At 45.4% G+C, this 25,649-nt stretch overlaps 1 protein-coding gene across 1 annotated transcript in view; it reads left to right on the plus strand.

Moving 5' to 3' along the window:
* Positions 1-1,392: 1,392 nt before the first annotated feature.
* The window catches only part of A4GNT (alpha-1,4-N-acetylglucosaminyltransferase), a 173,739-nt gene continuing 149,482 nt past the window's right edge, over positions 1,393-25,649 (plus strand). Inside the window, 1 exon segment of the mRNA XM_062583090.1 lies at positions 1,393-1,432. Coding sequence (XP_062439074.1) covers positions 1,393-1,432 — 40 coding nt within the window.

A 25,649-nucleotide genomic window follows, 5' to 3' on the forward strand; every position in this document is an offset into this window, starting at 1 on the left:
CAGCTGCAGGCCCGGCGTTCCTGCGCCGCCGCTGCCGTTAGCGACTCGCAGCTCTCCCGGTCGGGGCCAACGTCTGCTCTTTGCTCCCAGAAGACTCGGGTAGATTTAGGAATGGTTTGGCTGCATTTCCCACTCGGCCCAATTATTTTGCCAGCCTCTTACATGCTGTTGGAGAGGTTATAGCTGATGAGCCCTATAAATAAAAATCGAGAGCTGCGGTAGGGGCATAGACGGTGTCAGAGAGAGAGTCGGGAGCAGAGTTATTAGCTCCAGCTGTCCTTTTAATGTGCACACGGAGCACACCGGGCCACGCTAATTTGGCGATGCAAGAAGGGTGACTTGCTGCCTTGCTGCCTCCCTCCCTCTGGCCCGTGAGCTGCCTGCCGGGGAGAGGACGGGAGGGGAAAGGACGGCAGCGCTCTCTCCGAAGCCACGGCCCGGACAGACGGCTCTCCACGGCTCGCCGCGCAACGGACTGACAGCAATTCCCTCGGCTCCGGCCTCAGACGGTTGGCTCCGGCCGGGAGCAGCCCTGGGCAGCAGAAGGTCTTCTTGTGCTCCTACAGGTTCCTGCTTTGGCGATCGCTCTCGGAGCACAGAGGAGGGGTTTCTCTCTTAGACAGCTGTCCTCCTCCTCCTCCGCTTGCTGTTAACCATTCCTAGAGCTGGGCAGAGGCAGGGGTGTCAAAAGCTTGAGGGTGAGGCCAGGCCAGGGCTAGGGCTGAGCAACCAGGTAGCTGGGGCTGTGCACCATGAGAAGGAAGGTCACCCACAGATGGAAGGGAAGGACTCACACTTTCTAAAGAAAATCCAGCTCTGTTTCCATTTTCTCCTCCTATGACAAATAAGTATTAAGAGAAACCCAATTTAAATGCACAGACATGGACAGGCTCTTCAGAGTCTTCTCCTACAAGCAGAAGAGTTTGCCATCCAGTAGCAAGGAAAGGATCCCAATCCAGCACTTTCTTCACCCCTTTCTACCTGGAAGACCCACCAACTTCACTCCATAGCTGCCAGCAGTGCCCCTTGGAGAGGCAGGCAGACCTAAGCCACTGCAGGCCGTCACCATCCACTGAGATGGGCTCTCAGCACCAGCCCACAGTTTATCTAGCAATCGTTGCTTCTGGAGCTTGCTAATCAACAGATGCAAATTCCTCCAGCACTAGCAGAGATGATGTATTAGTGCCAGCTGTATACCTCTAATTACTGCTGCTATATTAGCTGTATCTTCATTCAGCACCCCCATTACTCCTTGATTATGATTTATTTATTTCATGGCAGTGCTTGGAGAACCAAAATAAGACCAAAGTCCCACCGGGAGGCCCTGTGCAAACCAAAGAGAGCTTCTTTTGGAGACAGGCGAGACACAGCTGCAGCTTAGGGATGGCCGACATGTCGAAGGTGCTGTGTGACTGGGGTATTCACGGGACAAGTATGTGGCTCAGCTCTGCACCATCCCCTGCAGTCAAGCTTTCTCTTGGGCCGGGCTGGTGTGCTCAGCAGAGAGATCCCGGGTTGCAAGTGGCAGCGGGGAAGGAGAGGGGCCATCAGCCATCAGTATTTATGTTACGTCCCTACAAGTATGCAATGCACTTACCTGTGGCGATAACCTCCTTCCCATAGTCGCAGGGACTGGGATCACAGAACAGGACCGAGACTGCACCGAGTAGGCCAATGCCATCCCTTAACCATACCCGTTACGCCACACAGCCAGCCCTGCCGAGGTATCAGTTCTAGACAGATGCACACAAGCAGATAACTGGACACAGTAATTTTGGCATAAGAGAATATATGTAACTAGGGTGCATCTGTGAGAAACAATTCAAACCCAACAGAATTATTGGCTTGTCCTCAGCTGATGCTGGAAACTTCACTTTACCCTACCCACGTTTGAGAAAACCAGCGAATTTCTGAGGTATTGGATAAATGTATTTTTTCCTTATTCTAACGTTTGGTTATTGATTCCCAGGGAAAACTTCCTGCCTTGCCAGTACCTGGAGTAAGACAGAGTGAATAATTTACAAGACACCATTTACTTGACAAATTTAGTCTCTCCTTCTGCTCCTGGAATGCGCATGAACTAATTGTGCCTTCTTTTTGTTGAAAATTATTCAACACGCTGGCTGGTGATTTTGAGTATTTCTTTTTCTCTGTGTGAGCTGATTTTGAGCAGATAGCTGATGTCAAGACCAGGTATTTACAACTGGGTGGTTGTGACTTGTTCACACTGTCTTCTTCTGTCTCCTGGCAAAGAAAAACACATCTATCTAGAAGTTGCACTACAGACAAGCATCTGAACATATATGCCAAAGAGTCCCTGTCTTAAGTATAACAAATGTCCTCAGGCCACCATGCTAAAAGCCTCCGATATCACACAAAAAGGCCATCATGCCAAAGGCTAATAAAGACCACTAAGTGGCAATTATATTACAATTACCCATCATCTCATTTTCAAAAGCACAAGCAGTTAAAAGCCAGCAAATGAAAGGACACCGGGCTTCCGCTTCCCATATAATGAACAAACCCATTGCCCACGGTAAGCTCAAAGGAACGCATCTATCACTACGACAGAAGTGTCTTAACCTTGACCAACGGATTGCTGCTCAGCTGCTTTGCTTCTTGTTTAGGTTTCAGTTGTTCCAAAACATGAACGTTTTGAAGCTCTTTCATTAACACAAAATATTACAAAATTGTGTATTTCTTATTCAATAGACGCAACAAAGCTTTTTTATGTTTTTCTTCAGGTCACTGTTGCTTATGCAATTTAGAACAGAAAATGGCTGGCAGAAATTCATGGTTGCATTATTAATGTACAAAGGCCAACATCTGAAGTTAATATATTCCACTAACGTGGGCTATATAATATATTGTCAGGTAAAGATTGCTATATAATAAAAATTTGTGGTGTGCTGTATTTTGAGATTACCGATTTAAATATAATGGCTATTTTGGACAATGTTTATAGAATTTTAATACAATACAATACCTGCCTGAAGGTGTAGAAAAGGTTGATACTCTGAAGATGTGTTCTGTACCAAAATGAAACAAACTGCTGTAGTATTAACGTCTGTTGCAAAACAGAAACCTCAGCAAAATTTAAAAATGTAATATGCTGGCATTTGGTCAAAGCAACAGAAGTTTCTTGGTCTTCAAATGACATGAGTCAAGTGGTAGTTCTGAGCTCTGAAGGTGAGCGTGGTCCATGGGCTGATCTTCAATACACAAGGAAGAGTATCAACTCTTAGCACATCAAGACCTTCTTTTCCCTTTTTCTCTAGATCAACAATAAAACCGAGTATATTTTACAAAGGAAAAAAAGCTACCTCCTAGTTTCAAAAGGGACGAATAAGCAGAAGTATTTCAAGGACCCAATAGGCGGTACTGTTGCCCTGAATACTTTGTGTTGCAGCTTCCATTTTACTTATCACAAAAGGAGAGGATATTCGCCTGGCACAAACTAAATGAAAAAAATAATGGGATATTTAGAGAAACCTATTCTTCAATGTTATACTCCTTGTTGATTTATTAGAAAAAAAAATCACCCCTAAAAAAAAATCATTCTAAGGTAGGGTTGAAAACCCGCTGGGCTTTCTGAACAATTCAAGCGTTCACCTGAATGCTGTGCTTTATTCTATGCTAAATTTCCCAGGGTGAGGTTTGAAGTGTGGAGCCCAATAACCCACAGCAGTACTCCAAAGCCAAGCAATTAGTGGAAGGAGGATGGATGTACACAGAAAAGGATCTTCAGGTTTGGCTTTAACAGTCACCGCTGAGAAATGCAACGCTCCCCTTCCCCTCCCATGCAAGTAATACCGCTAGTGGTAAATGAGAAGAGCTTAAGTTCAAGCACTGTCCTCTAGATCCTCCGCCGGCACAAAGTGACACAGCCCCACTGAGGTCAACTGACACGCTTGAAAGTCACTGCCAAAAGGATCTCTGAAAAAAAAGCAGCAGAGTAGCACTAAATACAGGAGTGCTTCTAAAAAAGGGGAACCGTGATTGCGGACTGCCCCTCTGCCACAGGAATCCTCCTGAGGGCTGCGAGGTTCACAAGCAGAGCGGAGGACCACAGGACACGTAAAAAGGGAAAGAGTACTAACCTGGACCCATGCTTATAACTCCAGGCGACCGAGACTGGCACTGTGCAAATAACAGAGATTCATTCTGCAGCAAATCTGGTCTTGAAATAAGAAGCTGGACAACACTCAGTAGTGTGAGTAGAGATGGAGCCACCGTGAGCAGTTAAGGACCTCCCTCCATGAGGGAATACATATGACCTGCCTCCACAGCTCCCAAAATGGGGGATTTGGCCATAGGGCCAGTTCTATCACATCTAACTCATGATGGGATCAGACGCCTCTGGAAGTAGCTCACATAACTGGCTTGAGACAGACGTCTAACTTTTAGTGAGATGAGATGTGTTTAGCCGAATGAGTTCTGCCCTTACTGTCTAACAAATTTCTGGTTATTTGAATACATTTTATGACTTATTTCACAAGCTTTACAGGTGGCTGAATAACAATTGGTAATTCATGTTCGGGAGACCTGGGTGTTTATGTATTTCTGATTAAATTATCCTCAAATAAGCAGATTTATGTGGAAAGCTCTTGCCGCGCGTCTCCCAGACATGCTGTACTACTCTGCCCTATGGCTATGATGTCCTGCCCTGTGGCCGTGATGAAAACATGCCACTGGTCCAAGAATGCTCTGCAGGCGCATATTATGATACCTCCTCTGAGGGAAAGAGGGCAACAGAGGGTACTTTCCCTTCAAGCTCTGTGATTCCACAGGCCTCTTATCCTGATCCTTTGCTTTTGGAAGTCCAACTCTGCTGCTCTGCTGATGGAACAGAAGGGGCTGTCTGAGCTATTTCTGTGTTTTCCACCAAAGCATCAGGAGAGACTCCTCTCCAGGCCCCGCTAATAGGAAGGAAAAGATGCTGAGCTTCTTTCTCAAGAGCAACATCCACCAACAGCTTGCAGAAACACTGGGCTAACATCTGGCAAATTCTTTGTCTCCTTCAGAGAGTGGCTGCTGCAAACCCAGACCAGTATTCATGCTCCTCAGAAACAACAAGCTGCACAGGAGCGTTTAGCTGAAGAAACTCAGTTTTGTGTGAGGCTACATCCACATAAGGCTACTACATGCAGATATGACATTTTGCACCCTTAGAAAATGAGACATGATTTATTTAGCTTCTGTTCCCCTTCATTTTATAAGCCTGCAGAAAATTTGGAAGAACCTGAATAATACGGTGCATGACCTGATAGGTGAGGAGTCCTTTATGGTCCTGACACTTGCTACTGCTGTGAGACAATTGCAGGCAAGTGAAACCTCTTCCACCAGTCACTCAGATAACTGCTTTCCTCCTCCAAATCACAGAAGCCACAGACATGATGTGTTTTGTCAGGCACCTGGTGAATGGCATAGACCTTGCTGGCACATCAGCTGCATTTCTCAGGATGGACAATGGGACCTATGGAGAGTGGGAAAGCTATCATCTAAAAAGCACGAGCCACCACCACCATGAGACATACAGTCACCTGAGACAACTCCAGAGCTACTGAGCGTTAGATCTAACCTCTGAGTGAATTAAGCTACCTGACAAAGCTTGGTGCTGACTGTTTAGCCATGAGGTGAACCAAGCAGAAGCTTTGCTGGCTGCCTAGTAGTGTTTGCACAAGATCGTTGGCAGCCCATGCATAGAGCTTTTGTACTTATTCAACCGTGTGCCCCTTCCAGGACATGGCAGAACGTGGAGTCAGACTATCAACCAACTAGTTGCTATCCAGGAACCTGCCCATTGAACACTCAACCTGACTACCATGAGCATGAGTCCAACAGGATCTTCTTCCTGGTTGTTGCAAGTTTCACTCAATCCAAAAGGACTTACGTCCATGTGATTGCTGCAACCCTCAGAAACCAGAAATACCAAATTTCTGTCTAGTACATGGTTTCCTTATTTTTCAAATGTGTTTGTGACAGCTGTGACCCTCCACTCTAATACTTAGAGTCTTGTCATAAGAGCTTGCAACTGCTGGGAATACCTCTGAGCCTGTTCACAACAGGACTTTTAAGAGTCACACACTCTCTAGCAGAGAAGTTACTGTGATACTGACTGGCAGAATTCGTAAGCATGTGGTGTGGCAGAGGAGAGCTCTCCCAATTGCAGAGTGATCAGGCAGCTAGTATGTGCTCAAATAACATCACTTACTACAGAAGGCTTGAGCTGGATCAGTTTGGCTTTTCATTTTGGATTTGCAAGGTGTACAGTAAACTAGGCCTGGTTTGGTGTTGGATTTACAGCTGATGTAGGCAATCTTCTCTAGCCCCTTCCCTAGGCGCTAGGAAGGACTCTCAAAAACAATAACTGCATGAGTGCCAGGAAAAAACATCAGAAGTATGAACTCAAAGAAAGAGAAACAGCAATCGGGGGTCAGCTGCTTGGACCCTGAAGCTCGAGAGCTCAGAAAGAGCTTCAGCCAACCTCCCTGACCACAAAACCCTGAAAAGTGACCCAAGGGAATGTGGTAATGGGTCATGTCAAACCATAGCTCTCTTTCTTTGAGATGCCCTCTGAAGGGTGTGTTGTCTTGGAGCTAGTCCTGACAGTCCATGATTGCAGACAGAGCACTCATTCACAGATGAGCTAATCTGTCACAGTATGGACATGTTTACGAGCAGCTGACAGCCTGCTCTGGGAGGTGATTGATACTGATTTGAATTGTTATGCAAATATACCTCTGCTAGGCTCTTTGCTACAAATCCTCTCAGCTTGTGATAGTGGTCATTTGCCATGCTTCAAAAGCTTGATTGTTCTTCTTTCTTCTTCTCCTCTTTTTGTTTTTAAATAAGGAACAGGTGAGCAGGACTCTGTGGCCTCAAATACAATGTCCTCAAACAGAGCAAATACTGTGACGAACTTTGAGGATGATATTTGTCAGTGCCAAACAACAGAGATGTCTCTGCTACAGTCCCTTTTCTTGCCTTGTACAGTCCTTTGTCAGTATGTGTGATGTTCTGTTGATAGATACAGATTTCAAAGGTACTTACAAGGACCTCAGTTCCCCCTTCAAAGTGAAAATCTAGTTTCTTATAAATACGGGTTTGTTGCAAAATGGCACAACGGAAAAAAAAAAAAAAGCAGTGATCAAAGTCAGACCTCAATCCCTAAAAATCCATCCCAGAATTGGAGAAAGGCAAACTGAAGGAAGAGAGAAATTGGGAATAACTCAAGTCTAGATATTAGAGAGCAGGCTGTCTTGGCTCTGTTTGTCCTCATAACTCATGGGAGAATCTTGAACTGTACCAAAACGTGATGTTCTGGTCTCCTTGCCAGCCTGCTGATCACATAAGGAAATGAAAAATTGTATTAAAAAAATAGGGAGATACGCTTGCAACACTCACATTTTCTCTTGTGCAGGACTGCTTTGGAATGGACAAATTCACTTTGATCTGGAATGAACAGATTTGCTCGTATTCAGGAGTAACTTTTAAATTTAAACCTAACTTCTGAATTAGAGGGAAAACAAAGCCTCTAGAGTTTAGTTAGAAGACGAGGCTCACTTTGGACTTACTTCCTAAACATTTAGCTCTCTGCATTTTTTTCTTTCTGTTTTCTCACTTTGAACCCTTCACCCAAGCAATCAAGCTACCAAGCTTTCTGGTGCCCTGCAAGAGATGCATGTGATAAGCAGATACAGTATAGAAGAACCTCAGAGAACTGCATAGGAAACTAGAGAAGCCCCAAACCTAGCACTAGCTTGACCTGCTAACATTATTAAACCAAAACTGATCCTGAGCTGTAATTTTGCTAAACATGAGAAAAACTGAGCTACTTTTTCTTACTTTTCTTCCTTTAGCTACTTTACTTCACTCTAGCTAGTGCCAAGGAGAAACTCAATCAAAAGGAGCCGTTTGCCTCCTGGGAACTACAATCTCTGTGAATTAAAATCCTGCTCCTGATAGCAACTACAGCCAGAGACATACAAAAGAGCCTTCAGAGGACCCCAGAGTGCTTTATGATGACTGTAGAACATCGTACTCAGAAAGGAAGTCTCTTTTACACTTCATTATTTTGTGGTAACCCAACACCCAGCACCTTGGTCCTCCAAAACAGGATCTGATCATAACTCTCCACTCCCCTCATTCACAAACTCTCTCTGTCGTTTTAGGTTCTCCTCTGGTCCTGACTAACCAAAACAATTGAGTCCATGCCAAATCTCATGGGCTGTGTTGCTGTGCTCAGAGAGGGCTTGGTCAGCTCTGTCTTGAAATCACCTACCAGGTCTCCTTGCAGTCTTTGGCTTAGGCTGATGGCTAACAGATTAAGAGACACATCAGTGGGATTTTAGAGGTGTGGCCTAGAGAATCATGCTTTGTCACCAAGAGAATGACTCTTCAAAATGGCAAGGCGGACTGTGGACCGTGATGCGTCAAAGCAACTAACTCCCCTTAACTCTCTGCACTTGAGCTGAAATCCCAGAGTGTCAATCTGCTGCTCCCCAGGGTGTGCACGTTCATCGACACATCGGCCAGATCTCTCTCACTGGGCCTGCCAATTTTTAATTGCTCTTCTCTTCAGCCTCCCAGTGATTCCCGGCACGCTGTGCAAACTCATCTGTGTCTTGAGCTGTCTGCAAATCCCACGGCAGTCCTTTATAGTTGAGATACATGAGCAGCATACAGGACGTTAATGAGAACCACCAGGACCCCCTGTATCAGTCCTTTGCCTACCATTCCCATCGATCTGTTGCTACCTCTGCTCTTTAATCAGACACCTTGTAAGGGTGGAAAGGTACATTTACTGCCACATTCTTTCTCCTCTCAGACAATCAATGGCTATTAAATGCATCTTTCAGGTGGGTAGACAAGGTAAGAGACAGAGATTCACATTGCTCATCAACCTGAAGAAACTTCATTTTCTATTAGGTCTGATAAACACGCTAAAAAAAAATCAACTATCCACTTATACCTGACAGGCATAACCAAAGAGCTCCATCTGCATATGATATGGAGTGGTAGGTTCAGAAGTGCTTATACATACATTGCTCGTACTAAGGAAAAGCATCGCTTTGGTGCAGCCGAGCATCTATTCCCCTTCTGTCACTGCATCGACAGATACCTATGTGCAGTACTATTGCTTGCACTGGGGAGCACAGGGTATTGCCTTGCTATGAAATGATGGGGATGCCAGAGTGCTGACAGCCTTCCCAAAGGGCTTTTCATTTTCTCTGTTGTGGAAAAAACATGTGGGAGGCTAATCGGTTGCAGAAGGGTTTGGAAAAGGCATTCCAAGCTGAACTCTGCCAAAGAATAGATGACGGGTAGGTGCCTTCAAGTGGTGAGCCAAAACCCCCCAAAGCCCTGCAGGGATTAGAGTCTGCCAGTACTCATCAGCTGTCAACATCAGATGTTCAGAAGGAGGTCTGCACCCTCACCCTTAGCAAAGAGAGGTGATTGTGGGCTGAGAATAAGGTGACTCCGTTCAGAGCCCAAGGTCTGCTCCTGGGAGCAGGTGACTAACAGTGAAGGGTCCCACTGTTTTATACCCCACAATTTTATTTTTTGTTACCTGACCATCAACCAGTTACAACGCTTGGCCAACTAAGTAGAGCAACACATCCAACTCCATCCTCATCCCTGAGGGTGTGAGAAGGGGTTTAAGGACCAAGGAGTGTGCCCCAATGCTAGGCTAAACCCAACCAGAAGAAAAGTTAGTAGGCAAGCGCAATAACAGGAGCAGAGACTACTAATTTAAGGCTGTCATGAGATAAATCAAGGTGCTCAGTGCATGAGCAAACATCTTCCTTTCACAGGTGTATCAAAACTTCTCACAGAAGAAGTGCAGTTCGACAGCTTGGCTCCTGATTCACTACACCTATCCTTGGGAGCATGAAACAAATATGAGCTGCTTCTTAATAGGAAATTTCAAACGCTCCATTACATGCCCAGCTACTCATATATTTCTGCCGTCTCTGACTTGCAGGCAAGCCTTCGACTCTGAAAGAGAATCTTCAGATATATCAACAACGTCCCTTAATCATTGTCGTTATAATTCACACCTTAAAAGTACAGGCAGTGTCTAAGCTTAATCTCACCAAAAAATCAAATTGTGTAAAAACTAGTGGATCATTCACCTTCCTGACTATTTCTGTGATACAGGAGGGAGTTTCAATAGGATAAGGCAAATTTCAAAGAATTTGAAAGTTGCGATGGAATAAGAAGTGATATTCCAAATCACTGCTGTCAAAATTAAAAAATGTAATATTAATAAAGTCACCTTGGTTGAAATTTTGCTGGAATGCAGATCGTCTGGTTGGAAACCGAAATGCAGGAGAAACAGACTGCTAATTCCACGAGTGCCAGGTGGGACAAAATAAAGGACTATACTGGAAGGATAAGAATAAAATCTAGTCGATGGCCTGTCTGAATCCATGGAGCTACCTGTGACCAGCGAATTCCATCCTTTGCTTCCCCCAGCACTACGTATGTGGGTTAATTCCCAAGCGCTAGATTTGCAATCCAGTTATAAGTACAGAAAAAGACACTAAACATTGTTAGAAAATTCTTCATTTATACTCGTTTCAGTTAGCTGTAATGAAGATGCAGGACCTTTCAGTTCAATTCAATCAGACCCATTCACCAGCCACCTTACGATCCATTAGTTCAATCCCTCCAAATTTGATTGTGGTGTGTTTTGATTCAAATCAATTGTTTTCAACTCTTCTCCATTGATTTCCATGGACTTGCATTATTCTACTGAGGCTTCAGTCAAACTTGGGGATTTGAACCAGGAGTGTGTCGCTGTGAGCGCTAAGGAGGGGCTGCCTGCGGGCTGAAGCAGCACTCCCTGGTCTAAAAGAAAATAAGGAGCATCTCTAAGAAGAGATTGCAGAGAGCCACTGTTGGGAAGGCAGAAGAAAACTGAAGGAAACTTTAAGATACCGGGAACATGCCTACTGGCAAATCCAGCTGTGCTCCAGCTGTGAGCACATCTGAATGGACAAGTAGTACATGGACTGCTGGCTTACAAAGGAGAAGGACCTGATCTCCTAAGAGGAAAGCTCTCAGAGAAGACTGGTTCACTCCCCCCTCTCCTCCTTACGCTTTCTACAGTCTAATCCACAGGGCGTATTTCCTTCTCAAAACCTCTCGAGTTGGCCTAAATCATGCAGAACTGACATCTATCCTAGCAGGAAGAGAGCGCGCGATTTTCCTTGAGCTTTGTCAGAAAATCAGGTCAGCGAAACGAACCCAAAAAGCATCTTTCAAATGCAGTGAAAGCGTTTCCGGCAAAAACCCACGCTTGTATTTTTACCAGGAAGGAGATTAGAAATGTAAGTATGGGTCTGTAGCAAAGATTGCTGCAAAACTCAGGTCGAGGCAGAAGCAAAATTAGCTTGCCACCTTTTTCTGGCGAAGATGAAAACGTTGACAACGTGGATGCTTGTCACGTCAGTGACGTTGCTTAAGCTGAAGTTACCATGTTGGCATTCCCAGTCACTCCACCGGAGTGGATTACTCCGGAAACTCAAACTTTATAATCATTCCAGAAACAGGGCTGTAAACACGGCAAAATATGATCTGTTCTACCCAAGGGTAACCAGGCTTCTGATAGATGATACAGTGTATACGACAGGGGGAAAAAGAACTAGGAGAGAGGAGGAAAACCTGACTAGCGTGTTGCTTAATGGAGTGAGAATGAATCGGACAGCGCTCCTGCTAACGTGTCGGGATTATGCTTAGCAGTGTGAATGACCTTGTTGAAGCTAAAAAATGAATAAATTCACAGCTACGCATATAAGGGAAACCAGACTGTCGTAGATAATCACTGCAGATCCTCAGCCCTGTGGTTCTGCTGGTGCCTCCAGCGAGGTGCAATTCTCATCCGTTCCTGTTCGACGTACGGCCCCCCAAAACCGCAAAGGCCCGGAGCCGTTTGAGAAGGGCACGCAAAACGCTTGGGCAATTCCTCCTCCTTCCTGAACGCGGCGCATGCTACGTTCTAACTTCGCCCTTGCAAGAGAACATCAAACATAACACAACAGCATGGAGTTACGGGATTATATGTGTGCTAAATTAAGCCTGGGAGCACACGGTAATGGGCTCGAGTCCTAAACAGCTCATTTTGCTTCAGCTTTGCCCATCAATTTCACAAGTGTTTCATTACCAAAAATTGCAGCAAAGTAGCTATGAAGTTACCCGAATAAATCGATTTGGTGCCTTAGGAGCTCCACACATGCAGAAAAGCACAGCCTGTGCGATCCCATGACTGCCTAAAGACAAATGCAATGTTTCTTATTTGTCTAGCCTGTAATTACCACATGTAATTATCACCACGTCTTTAGATTTTACATGGTGGCTTGTCATGCCTCTCTTAAAAAGAGAAAGAGACAAACATGTAAAACGGATGAAGCTGAAGGTTTACTCTTGTCTTTGAGCATAAATTATTGCTCGGCATACCTTTAAATTCTTTCGTCCAAACAGTCGGAAGCTACCTGTACGACTACTAGAAAGTAGGAGCATGGAAGAAAGCCTACAAAGACCGGGAGAAGGAGAGCATCAGCATATAAATCAATACCGTGGCAGTCAATAAGAGGTGAAGAGTGAATTACCAAAACTCAACTGAATTAGTGCACGTCGGCTTGCTCACATGCAAGCTCTCGTGACCTGGGTCTGCCTCCGCTTCCAGCTCTTAAAAAAACCGCTCCTTTTCTCAGCACTGAAAATCTTCTGGACAAATGGGTGTGCGATGGTGCCCAAGCGAGGAGGGGAGGCAGTACGAAGCGAGAACCCGACCCGTCGCTTGTACCATCCTTGATGCAAGCAGCAGAGCCCTACAAGCGCCCGTGTTACCATTACCAGCAGGTGGTCAGGCAACGTCTTCATCCCAAGGGGAGAAAAGCACCTTTACATATAAATCAATAACAGGGCTTAAGGCACAGTCAATAAAATTAGAAAGGGGGGGGGGGAGGGAGGACTGAGTTTTTTCTCCTTCCCCTCCCCTGATCTCACATTAATGATGGAAATTTCTCACCACGGTGCTCTATCTCGGAGGGAGGGAAGGGCACCCTGCTGCAGTTTAGCATAAAATCCGCTTATCGGGAACGGGAGGCTGCTGCCTCTCTGTCCCTTGCCCAGAGGAACTGGCGCTTGCTTTGCTGTAATGCATCCAAATGCCTGCACTTCTCAGGGAACGGTACGGCTTAAACAGGATTGATTTATGCCCCCTCTCCGGTGTTCTCCAGTGCGCCCGTATGCTCTGAATGCATTTATATACATAGTCCCTAACAAGCGCTGCAACGCACTACTTAGACCAGTGTTATTTAAAAATGACTTTTCAATGACCTATAACATGCCTTCCTTTGCTTTTGTACAACATGCAGCCGATAACAGATTTGTCAGCGAAATTGCCTTGCTATCAAAATAATAAAGCCCAACTTGCAAGGTGACATTTAGGTGGAATTCAATTCGCTTCTTTGTGTTTTTCTTTCTTTTTGTTTTATGTATGATATCTTTTTCCCTTTGATTCTCATTTTAAGGTCAGCAGAGCGGAGGAAGTAAAGCTGTTATTAAAAGGAAAAGCTTTATTTGATTTACAGTAGACTTCAGGCTGTTAAGGAAGATTTCTGACAGTGTGACATCGGATCATTCATTTCTGGAGGTGTAGTCCAAAGGTATAGCTCTTAAAGGAATCTGGACAACCCAGTTCACTCCAGATTTTCCTCCTGCTCAAAGAGGAGTCAGACTGTGGCTCATCATCGCTGAATCCCCAGCAGCTTTACGTTATGACTCACCACTTCTTTGTTCACAACAGCATAAAGCAACAGTTACCAATTAATTATAGATGCACTGGAGTCCAGACATGAGCTCACACTGTTGGCTCGGTAAACAAAGCTAATTAATAAATGATGATGATGATGATGAATAAAGATGGAAATAAACAAAGGGGCTCTATAGCTGGCAAGAAGCATTGATGCTTCAGGGTCTCAACAGACTACTTGTGCTGACTCGCCCGTCACTGCACAGGACTTCCCTGCTTTCTCAGTAGCCACCCTGGAAGCTGCTGGTAGCTATAAGACTATATACGTGCGTTGGACAAAATCAGGACTAATATTTCTAAGTTAAGACATGGGAAAAGACTATGACTGAGGATCGTTGGGTCAACAATCCAGACAAACTTGGCCACTGGGTCAATATCTGCCATGACGATGACCCAGAAATGTACAGAAACAAAAAAGAGAGTACATTGAGCCACCAGTTATAATATTCAACTTTGATCTGACACAGCCAGCTGCTGCCCCTAAGAAGGTTTATTTGGAGAAATGCTTTAGTCAGATCTTCATACAAAGCTTCTGGGCACTATATCTAGCCTGTGCTCTCCGTCCTGCATCTCCACTCCCCTGGCAAATCAATAAGCATTCATGGCTCCTGGAGATGACATTTCAGACACTGGCTAGGTCCATATATTTTGGAGAAAATCCTATCTGAGATGTCCATGACTCCCTCTGAGGATGTTTCAATCTATTCTGCCTTCCACACCCTTGTTTTGTTCCATCCCCAGTGAACTCTCAGTGTGCCCCACCTTGGGAACAGATGCTCTTCCATCTCCTCACTGCCACAGCTGCATGACAGACTGAAGCAGAGTGAGTAGCTCTTCTAGTGCTAAAAAATATGGAGCAGGGAATGGGTAGAAAGTACCCCAACCAAAAACACTGAAAAGATGTCCTGAGACTCCCAGGGTGTCTCATATCATGTTATCCACCAGTAAAGGAGAATGAGAGACTGAGACTGTCTATTCCTTTCTACCTTGCCTCTGGTCCTCCACCTCCGAATCCTTGTTATATTTGTCCTAACGGAGGTATTGATCAAAACAGAAATGATGGATGACCTATAATTCCAAGCTTAACTGACTCTTTCTTTTCTTCAAAACTGGGCTTTCAGCAAGAACACCAATTAAGGGTGTTGCTTAGAAGGATACAAGACAATACAAGGATTTTCTTAGAAGCAGAAAACCTACATTAGTGCTCATTTCATTTTCCCACTCATAAAGATAATCTAATTACAGAGAAAAAAGACGTTTCCCCTTTAAAGACTGGACAACATCCAGTGTATCCCTGGTGTAGAGTTACGGCTTTTCATTCAGCCGGAACACTGATATTCACTTTGATATTTGGGGATACAACCTTGTGCTTGCAAACCCAATGCCATATGAAAGACCAGGCTTCATGCTGAAACCCGCAGTGGAAAACCCACCAGGAGAGAAACTTGTAGCAGACTGAAATGACTGCAGTTTCCTCATTTTTAATGTTTTTCCCCAACACCACTGTTGTCAGTCATTGTTAAGCATTAAATTGCATAAAATACAAACTCTTGAAAACAAACATCAGTGCTTATCAGCCTATGTCAAAAGTCAATTTTTTCTTTACAGCAATTTCGCCTGGAAATTACTTTGGGCATGATACATTCTGCAACTCAGCGCTGGGCTCAAGGCAGTACATGGCTTCAGAGCGCAGGAGCCCTGGCAAAACTCAGAGACGAGATTAGTGCTTTTCTTCTGTTGCTCACCCCAGTCGCCGACGGATGTGAAAAGGGTGCAGGTCGGCTTCATTTTCTCCTGGGCCTTTGCCCCCCAAGGACAAAGCACAGCTGTGTCCAGTAGTTCTTGACTCCTCTACCCCGGACTCGCAGCTTCTCAGGAGGCACTGAGCAAAGTCCAAGGAAGAGAGCAATGGAGTAACTCTGATGACCTCCTACCTGGCTGGGAGAGTGGTCATCTTCCTGGCAGCTGACCGGATTATTTTGGAGCACAGGCAGGAAGAGATTGACCTGACACCTTCCATGGCTACTGAGAAAGACGGGAGACCTTGCCTGGCTGTCTAGATTCAAGAAGCTTGATGGTCAAAGAAAAGTCAGAATTGACCCATGTGCTCTGGCCTTTCAAAGGGGCAATATACTGAAATATCCCATGCACAAAATCCTCCTGGGGAAATACAGCAAAGCTGTTCCAGTGCTTAAAGTATCCAATAGGGTGTGGAGCCACGGTTTGAAGTTTACTTTAGAAGTCTAAAGATAGGTCATATGGGAAATCTAAATGATTACATTAGCATCTAGACTAATGGGCAGAGGAAAATAAGAAATCTTAGGGAATTTATACTGCTGGTAAAATCCTCTTGAGTGTGTTCCTGAGAAACAGTTTGTAAATTAATGCAATAAACAACTACTGCTCATTGATAGACTGCGTCTATGTCCAAAGGGAAAGCAAAATCATATAGACATGCAGAGTTGCCTGGTGTCTATATAATTAAAATGAATATTGGTTTATGATATCAAAATCTAACGGCTCAGAAATATGCATTGTGGATGACTCTTGCAAAAAGCTGGGTTTCAACTGTCATTACTGTCAGTATGATTCAGAACAATTTCTATCATAATTTCTAGGGCTCAGAAAGTTGCCTTTTTCAACTTCTCTTTCCCACATTTCATTCTGCTCCAAGGTGAATATTCTTGGAAAGTTTGGACAAAACTTTTTCAGTTAGCTTTGACAAAGACAGAAGCGAATTTTTCCCAAAGTGTAAAAAAAAAAAGGTATTAACTTTGAAATATGGCATCATTGTGTGGAGTTGACCTTTATTTAAGCCCCAGAAAATGCAGTCTTAAATGCAGTGAAGTCTGAAACCCCCAATCACTCTAGCAACACTGCACATATTTGTACTGACAGCATCCTACCTGACTACTGAAAATGCCCACAAATAACCTGAAAAAGCTAAAACACACCAACACTCTCATTGCATGGATATCGTTTCGGGAAACCTTGAGGAAACCTGCCCTCTCCCCCGTCTAGGAGTGAACTGCAAGGTCTGTCACAGACTTCAGAGAAACTCAAGATCTCTTTGTCCCTTTCCACATCTCCGTGACTTATCACCTCTTCTTCGATTTCTGCATCCATATGTTCCCTCTTGAGGTGGCACCTCGTTCCTCAGCTTTAATGATAAACACAAAGAGACACAAAGAGGTTGAATGTCTTGCTCAGGGTCACAGCGACTGTTGGTGACGGATTCAGCTTACTGGCCTTGCAGCCCACAAAATAAAACGGCCCAGGCAAATAGGTTCATGTTTTCTGGCTAGGCCGAGAGTCGTATCCAGCTATCAAAAAAACTGAAAGGGTGCATTAACGAATACACTGCTCTTGGTTGGCCTCCACTGCTCTTGGTTGGCCTCCAGTCAGTTCACAGCGTGGCAAAGAAGCTCTGGCCAGCTTTAGATTACAGTGCCAGGCAGGAAAAAAAAAAAAAGGCATTATAGCATTGTATAAGGTGACATGTTATTAGCCCCGTTTTACAGCTGAGAGAACCAAAGTCACTTAGTCACAGTCACAAGGGGCAAGTGGTTAATCTTAAATTCAATGACCACAGAACTGAACTGCAAACCCTACAATTCAGTGTGATCTGAGGAGACTATTGCCCAAGTACCCAGTACGTCACACTTCCTGATTTTGTGTATATGCAGTGGTAGACTCTCCAAAAAACTGAACGATTCTGATGAATATAACACGAATATTTGCTTTCTTGGGTACTGCTGCCTTTGGGTCTTCAAAGTCAAACCACCATAATAACCTTATGTCCTTTACATAGGAGCTGAAGGAACCTCGGTACAGGTCAACAACATCCTTACGGCAACTATCTGCTTTCAGAGTCTTGGCTGAGGACTTCGACATTTTTGGGAGGATAATCAAACCATAACATTTCTAAGCTGAGGAAGTTGGGGAAGGCAAAAGGGCAGCAGGTGGGAGGTAGCCCTTCATGGGCACTGAGTACTTCCATAGCACCCACAACAAAAAAACCCTTCCAAGCAGAATTCTTTGCCCTCAGGGTTTGGGGTGATGAATGGGAATAATGATCTCCAAGACCCAACTTTAGCTCCTTGATCTGACTTCTGCTTTCCATGTGACCTTGGGCAAATCGCTTACAGGGTGATATTCAAAGATACTTAAGCTCTTAAAAATATGACTAGGTACCTGAGAGGATGGGTGTGGAGAAGAGTTTTCAGAAGTGCCTAACACAGGTTGATTTTTAAATTCTTGTAGGTGCTGAATGACATTTTCAGAGATATAAATGCCTTTGATCATCTGGCTCTCCACGTCACTATGGGTCCCAGCTGCCCCTTCTGCAAAACATCAGTATTCTTATTTCCTTGAGCAGAAGTCAGTGAGGAGATCAGGTACTAAGGTGATGTTCTTAGTCAGGATTATCTGACATTAATAAAATTGCTCCATGACTTACGAAGGAACTGCACTGCTCTCGCAGTGCCCCCATACCAGTGGATGGGAACAATCTGCAAGGCAACGAGGTAATATTTGCAGAAACACGTTTGCCCTTTCTCACCCACTGCAGGGAAAGCTGGTACAACACACGTGCATTGCCAGTGGAAGTTGTGCCGTCTGTTATGCCAAAGTCATAACTCACTGCCAGTAACCTTAATTAAAAATATTAATGCTAGAAAAGTGTGTCTGAAAAGTCTGCTGTTCCATTCTCCTTCCATACAATTGCTCTGTAATTGCAATAATTTCTGTATCTTGGGGAGGATCACTCCCCAGGGCCTGCCTTCCCGTGCCTCTAAGTGCAAAACCCTTTATTATTTTACAGGCTCGCTCTGCCACCAAGGTGTTACCACTTAATTAGAGAGAAGGAGAATATATATTAGGCAGAATCCATTACGGACTGGGAATGAGGCCATGCATACGAGCTGCTGCCGAACTGTTCAATGAGAAGCTTTCTGCATGCCTCAGCCGACCAGGAGGAAGGAGAGAATATATGCCAACCTCCCCAGCAAACCTTTGGCTTGGGAGAGAGGAGATGGAGCAGGACGTTCCTAGCAGCAGCGTGTCTCTTCCTCCAAGACACGCTTAGGGGGCAAGGAATGCGAGATGAAGCAATGCAGTAGAAAATCATTCTCCAAAATGCAGTGGCCTGGAGAGATCATGGGGAAGATCCACCTTCTCCCTGCCAGAGACAGTAGCCTGAGCTATTCTGTACTAGGATAGCTCCACTGGAATAACATCGATATAAATCAAAGGGAAGAGAGAGGAATTTGAAGGGCATCACAGGTTTAACTTTTCATGCTTAAAAACCCATGGTGCCATTAGCAGAGTCCTTACTGTCCTTTGAGGTCAGAATCTCAACTGGGATAAACTGGGATGTTTCATGATCTTTAATTAAGACTCCCTGAAAGTCACTTCTGGAAGCAACAGCTATGGCCCTGAGCTTACTGCAAATTCAGGTTTGTCTCTTCCTCTTTGCACGGTGGTGATCTACCCCCACTGACGCAACACCGTGGTAGAGCGATGTTTCTATGCAGAAGCATCAGGCAATGTTAAACTACGGGGAAGCTGAAGGAAGAAGAGCAAATTACCAGGAACTCATTTAATTTGACGCTTTCTGTTTCGTTTCTGTCCTACCAACTGGATCCTAATACACATGGGAACCAGTGAGGCCGGCAGTATTAAAGGACAAGTCTACAAAGCTTAATTTCTCCCTGACAGCGGTACAGCACTTCCAGAAGGGTGCTCTGATTCCTAATAAATAAATAAATAACTGATATCCAAAATTAATCCCTGTTCTTACACACCATGTGCACGCAACATTGTTAGTGCTCGCTGGTGATGCAAGTTAATTACCGCACTGTCACCAGATATTATACATGTCCTGTCAAGAGCTGACAGGTCCCCGTATCTCAGCTCCTCATTTCTGTTGGGAAGGACAGCGGAGCATTTCCGCGTGGCATTACTGTCACGTCATCCTATGATGAGCCTGTGATGAGCACCCTAGGAGCAGTGCTGATAAAGTTATTCTATTCAAAGTAACTTTTGTCTGCGTTATTACATTACGTATTCCAAAGAGAGATGCTGGTAAACCTGGCATGATTAGTCTCCAATTTGCAAACATATATTCCTGTGTGCAGAGCGATTGCGGTGTATGCAGAGCATATGCCACTATAGCTTTAGGTAAACTCCGTTTCAACTTTAAAAAGCGACGTGTAACAGTAGCATTAGGCATTAAAAATCTCCCTCCTTACCTATTCTGACATAGTGATGCAGAAATTGTGGTGAAATCACGTTTTCCCAGCACATTTTTTAAAAAATATTTTCATCTTGGGCTAATTTTTCTTCCAAAGACTCAGTAATCACACAGCAAAATGCTGTCCTGTTTTCAATAAAACCCCCCAAATCCTCAACGGAAACTAATTCTTGCACACTAGCGACACATTCCCTTGGGTAAATCTCTAGCCTTAAGGTGAAGACCTAATGCAGCATGGCTCAGTGACAAAAGCAACTAACTCTTTGACTGATCCTGAGGCAGAATATCTAATCTGCATCATTTGTATTAACTTATTACATTTAGCATGAATGTCTTTCACCCTGAGTACCTTAAGGAAAGCATCCCTGGTGTGCAGAATCAGTTTTGCAACGGATTTCCATCAGTCTTCTTTTGCCACACAAAGCGTAGCTGGAGAAGCGTGCAGAGTCCTCGAAGCTGGGGCCTCCAGCTCACAGTAAAGCCATCACCCCATCCGCCCACCCGGTTCTCTGTCATCCAAAGCCTCTAAGCGCAACCAAAGTAGCGTATGAAAGCTTGGATGACACGCTGAACTCTTGAAAGCGAGATCAGGTTTTGGGGGCTGTTCTCTGCTTCGCAAGCGAGCTCCTGCTTGGGCAAGTCCCACAGCTCTCCCCCAGGATGCGCTTGCTCCCCACAACAGAAACGTTATGGCCGTGCCACTGTCATGGGGACAAGCAGCTATTTCTTTGCACCCTAGGACTTACTCTGAGCAAGCCCGTGAGAAGTGGGTCTGCGCTTAGCGTTCTGAAGAGCAGAAGTACAATAGCTACAGATACTTCTTTACCACTTTGTGTTACAGCTGCAAAAATACGGAACAGCTCCTCATGCCCTAAAGTAAGACAGACTGCCCATGACCGTCCTCAAAAAGCCTGTAAGTCCAAAAGGGCATGTTCCCTGGTCTGGGACATTCTTTTCCCTTGATGCTGGTTACGTGACAGGGTGCTTATAGCACGTATTTCTGTTTCTGTTCAATGAACATACAAAATTCGTCATGTCTGACACAGAAGGTAATATTCCTAAAATGCCACACTTCAAGTACGTTGTGATACTGTTTAAAACACTAGGAAAGAACAAGATCTCAGTTTCCCTTTGGTTATTCTTCCAAGGGAACAGAAAACCACGGTGGTTTCTACTTGTTTCAGTTTTATTTGTCCTAGTATGGTGCTACACCAAGGAGGAAGCCCCTTGGCAGTGCACGGTGATTAAGACGATGCAGATATCAGAGTCTCCAGGTCCTTGCTCCTCTTAAATGACCTGCCCCTGTATTTGCCCCTGTATTTCACCTTCTTGCACCAAGACCTCACTGACTGGCTCAGAAGAACCCCAAACTCCTTCTACACGGCATCAGCGCTACCTTGGAGGCTCAGCTTGCTCCAAACCACACTTAGTTTCGTTGTCTCCGAGTCTAAACACATATCCAAAACCTGTTTAGCACACCAGAGATCACAGATGGAGTTCCGGACTTCAGGAAAAAAAAAACACAAAACAGGGGCAATATAACAGCTCTCTTCAATGGAAGAAACTTTAAAAAATATCCCTGCCATGGCTTTGGGGGTTTAGCTGACCCTCTGATCGTGGTTAGCAGCCCACCATTCCCAGGGAGCAGCTCCCAGCCAGCCCTGAGGCAGCCACTGGTACCCACAAGATGATTTTGTAGCTCACTCATCCCCAGCAGTTTGAATGATCTAATTAGACCTAAATTATCTTGTATCTTTGAAAACATCACAGATACCGTTGGAAAACACACTGTGCGCGTGTACCGGCTTGCGTGCAAGGAAGCGTTTCACCCTGCAGAGCATCCCGGCCCTGCATGGCCCGCCACAGGGTGAATTCTGCTCGCGGCCAAAGCCAGTTGAAACACGCTCCTGTGCTTGCCTGCAAAGATGACGGCGCGGGGAGGGAGACGGTAGTCGAAGGGAGCTGCAGGTTTCCTCCTCCTCTGCTCCCCAGCAAGCGCACGGCTGCCTTTCTGCTTGCTGCCGCAGCCCCGCCGCGAGCTAGCCAGGAGCAGGAGAGGAGCGAAGGCAGCAACTAGCCGAATCCCCCAGCCAGAAACACAACGGAGCAGCCGACGGCCCCTTGATTTGTTGCAGGTCGCGCTGGCTGCCCGGGCCCCCGCCGAGCTGCTCGGCCCCCGTGCCAGATAAGAGGCAATCCGCGAAACCTAACGCGTCGCAGGCACCCTTCCCGCCTCCGCAGCCAGGGTCACGCATCCCAGGTGGGCGGCCTCCCTCCGGCTGCATCCGAGCGTCGTCTCGCCCATCTCGGCGAGCCGGGCCGCTCCAACCGGAAAATGATAGCGGAGCGCGCGGGGGGAGCCTGGGAAGCAGTCCGGACTCCAGGGAAACGGCTGAAACGCTGTTGACAGTTGTAGGTCTGGGGAGAAGAGCGTGACGAGAGACTTCTGGTGCGAGCTCGATTGAAACAATTAATGGAAACATGAGCCCAATGGGAACGAGGCTAATTCCCTGCTTATTCCTTTGCAAGTTGGGCCAAGACATTGATCTTAAACCGGCCCCCGGACTGTGCAGCCGGAGGAAAGGGTGCAAGCTGTTACCACGCTCAAGGCGATGCTATTAAGCTGCTCCGTCGGGGCCAGGTCACTTTTTTTTTACAGCAATCGCCTCTACCTTTTAAACGCCAACAGACACGTCAGCATGGAGCAGGGATGCTCTCCTGGCAGCCTGTACGAGACATTCTGAAATCATGCTGTCATGCAAAAGCGTAATTTTAAATTTAAAAAATTAGAAATGCTGCCTGGCTTTACACACTAGGAAAAAGGAAGAATGAATGATTAAGTGCTGTTAAGGGTATGTATAATACGGAATAGGAAAATAAACCGCGGGGAGAATGAGCCTCTCTTTGCCCAGCAAGTGAAACAGAGATGCTCTTACCAACAGCCTAGTCAACTGCTAAGACTAGGACAAATGCAGCCCTGCTCTAGACACAGAGGATACCGGGAAGGCCCCTGTGAGAAAGACAGCGGATCTGAATATGTATTAGGGTTCCTAATATACTATTTGATTTACCCAACAGGAAGAAAAAATACAGGGGAAAGGACAAGAAGATGCAGGTGTGGGACCCCAGCATCAGGCTCTGGACCCACCAACCACTGACCCGAGAGCGGTGGGAAGCAGTGCAGGCGCACCTCCCCAGAAAGCGGCAGCTCGTTTCCCTAACAAGGATCACTACAGCAAACGTGGAGCCAAGCTATTGCAGTTACACTGCTTCTGGGCTCTTCCTGTGACGAGTGCAAGATGCTGCACTGCATCAGCCAGATGCATCAGGCTCAGTGCTGTACCCTTTGATTCCCATTGCGCAGGAGAGGGAAGGACCAAAACAAAAAATGTCATCACAGCTCTGATCTTGCAAGATGCTGTCTGTAGCAACCCAGCTTGCTGTGTTTTTTTCTTACATTTTTTAAAAAAGGGATCTAAACAGAAATTCAACCTAATTCAGCTTAGCACCCAGTAGGTGCAAAGGGAGTCCTGGTGTACATCAGCTGAGGGAACAGCGCTCAATAGCATCCAGGCAACCAAGAAAAATGCAGGCAGGCATCAGCCTTGAGAGGCCAATCTAACCATCACCTCCCACAACCTCTTCCCACCAAAGATTACAAAGATCCTCCCAGATTAAGCAATTTAGGGTAATCAAGGCCATACCAATAATATATATTTTCTGGAAAGTACTGAGCAAGGAACTCCTGTATCTAAAGAGCAAAGATGTGTCTTTTACAAAGACAACTGTGTTTGGCAGAATCCTCTACAGCTCATAACATAAACTGTTCAAATGGCTGAGTGCATTTTATCTTGCCCAAATTCCAGACTAAATCTAGCTAAAAATTCTCCTGCTTCTGTTTCCGGCACTGTCTGGTAGCTGGGGAGCCTACACAGCTACCAGACCTCCTCATCTCGGAGAAACCGTGCATGATGGAGCCACTTGCTGACACCAGCCGCTGAGAAAGGCGGTATCAGCACTGACACGTGTGCTGCACTAGCATCGCTGGCAGAACTCCCACAGACACTTCATGGGGCCAGGGTTTTACTGCTTACTTTTTTCCATTTTTTCCATTTTTTAATCAGCGTGCCTTGTTTGCTAGATCAAAGGACTTAAAAGCAAAGTGAAGATGCTCCAGCCCCAGGTATGAACAGTGAATGAGAAAGTCAAGTACTGTCTATGAAGGTAGCCCAGAGGGGATGGAGGTATTAATTTGAAAATCATCATTTTAAGATTTGAATACTGTCATTTGTTTCAGTCTTTAATTCTCAGGTCTTCCATTTTCTTGTTCAATAACAAGGAAAGAATCTCACGACCAAGAACTCCCACGCTGGTCCAGATTTGAGAGTTACGAACGTTCAGCTATTTCGTCCATCACCGCCTGGTGAAGATCCCTAGTGCTTAGTAAGAGCCACTGTGCAATTAATTCTGTTGCAATAATAGGGCAGCACCAATTACTGAGCAGACTCTTGTAGCAATAAAAAAAATATACTAAGTCTTACTTTCTAAGTCATGGTGTAATAAATGTCTCTTTTTGGAGGACTTCCATCTTTATATTCCTACCTCTCAGTTCCTCATTAGTTTTTTAAAACCTAATACAATTCTTATTCTTGGAGCATTCATCCTGGAGCTATATATTCAGTCTGAGGAATGCCAGATCCAATGGTCCCTTGGTCTGACTTCTTATCTAACACAGAACATTGAATTTCATCCACTCTGCTGTCTACTGAGCTCAGCTTGCGTCCACATAAAGAAGGTTTCCCAGCAGTGCAGTCATGTTCGCCCTGAAAGACCTCAGGAGGACAAAAAAAAAAAAAGGCACAGCACTAATGGAAACCAGGAGGCTGGGGTTCCAGAATAGTTTTAATGAAGAAAACTATGGGAAAGACATAACTCCGAAGGGGCCTCTGCTTGGAAACCTCTGACACTGCAGGTTCAGTTGTACTTACTGACAGTAGAAGATTTGAGAGCGCAGGGTTCAAGAAGGAGAGCGTGACTATTACAGGGGAGGATTCAGCAGGAATTTCAGCTGACCTAAAGGCCTTCCATGAATAATACCAAACCCACCAACCTGCAGGCAATGCCTGTTGGGGTTATTCCCCTCCAACATCCTGCTCTCCTAAGGATCTCTTTCCCCACTGAAAAGAAGTGTCAGCTGCTCAGGCAACACTGCTGAGCTGCTACAGGCTGTAGACTGGCTTTAAGGCAAAGCGAAAGCGAGTTTTATTCTGGGTTGAAAACTGCTGTGGTTTGGTAGAAGCTTCACGCTCAGATGAGTGACTCCTGCAGCATGTCAGGAGCCTTGGAGATGAAGGCAAGGGGCAGGGAGCAACCCCAGGCTTCCAAAGCCCACCGTCCTCGCTCGTGAGCCAGAGCTCTTTGCTGTCTCCCAGTGTTCAACATGCACTGCGCTGTGGGATGGAGCAACCTCTAATTACAAGTAGGATCACACTTTCCGCTCTGCGTGTGAATCTACTTTGGCAGGGCCATCTACTGAGAAGCAGTACACGCGTGCGTATTTGCTTTTGTGTT

Source organism: Rhea pennata, chromosome 9 (assembly GCF_028389875.1).
Source record: "Rhea pennata isolate bPtePen1 chromosome 9, bPtePen1.pri, whole genome shotgun sequence".
NCBI lineage: Eukaryota > Metazoa > Chordata > Aves > Rheiformes > Rheidae > Rhea > Rhea pennata.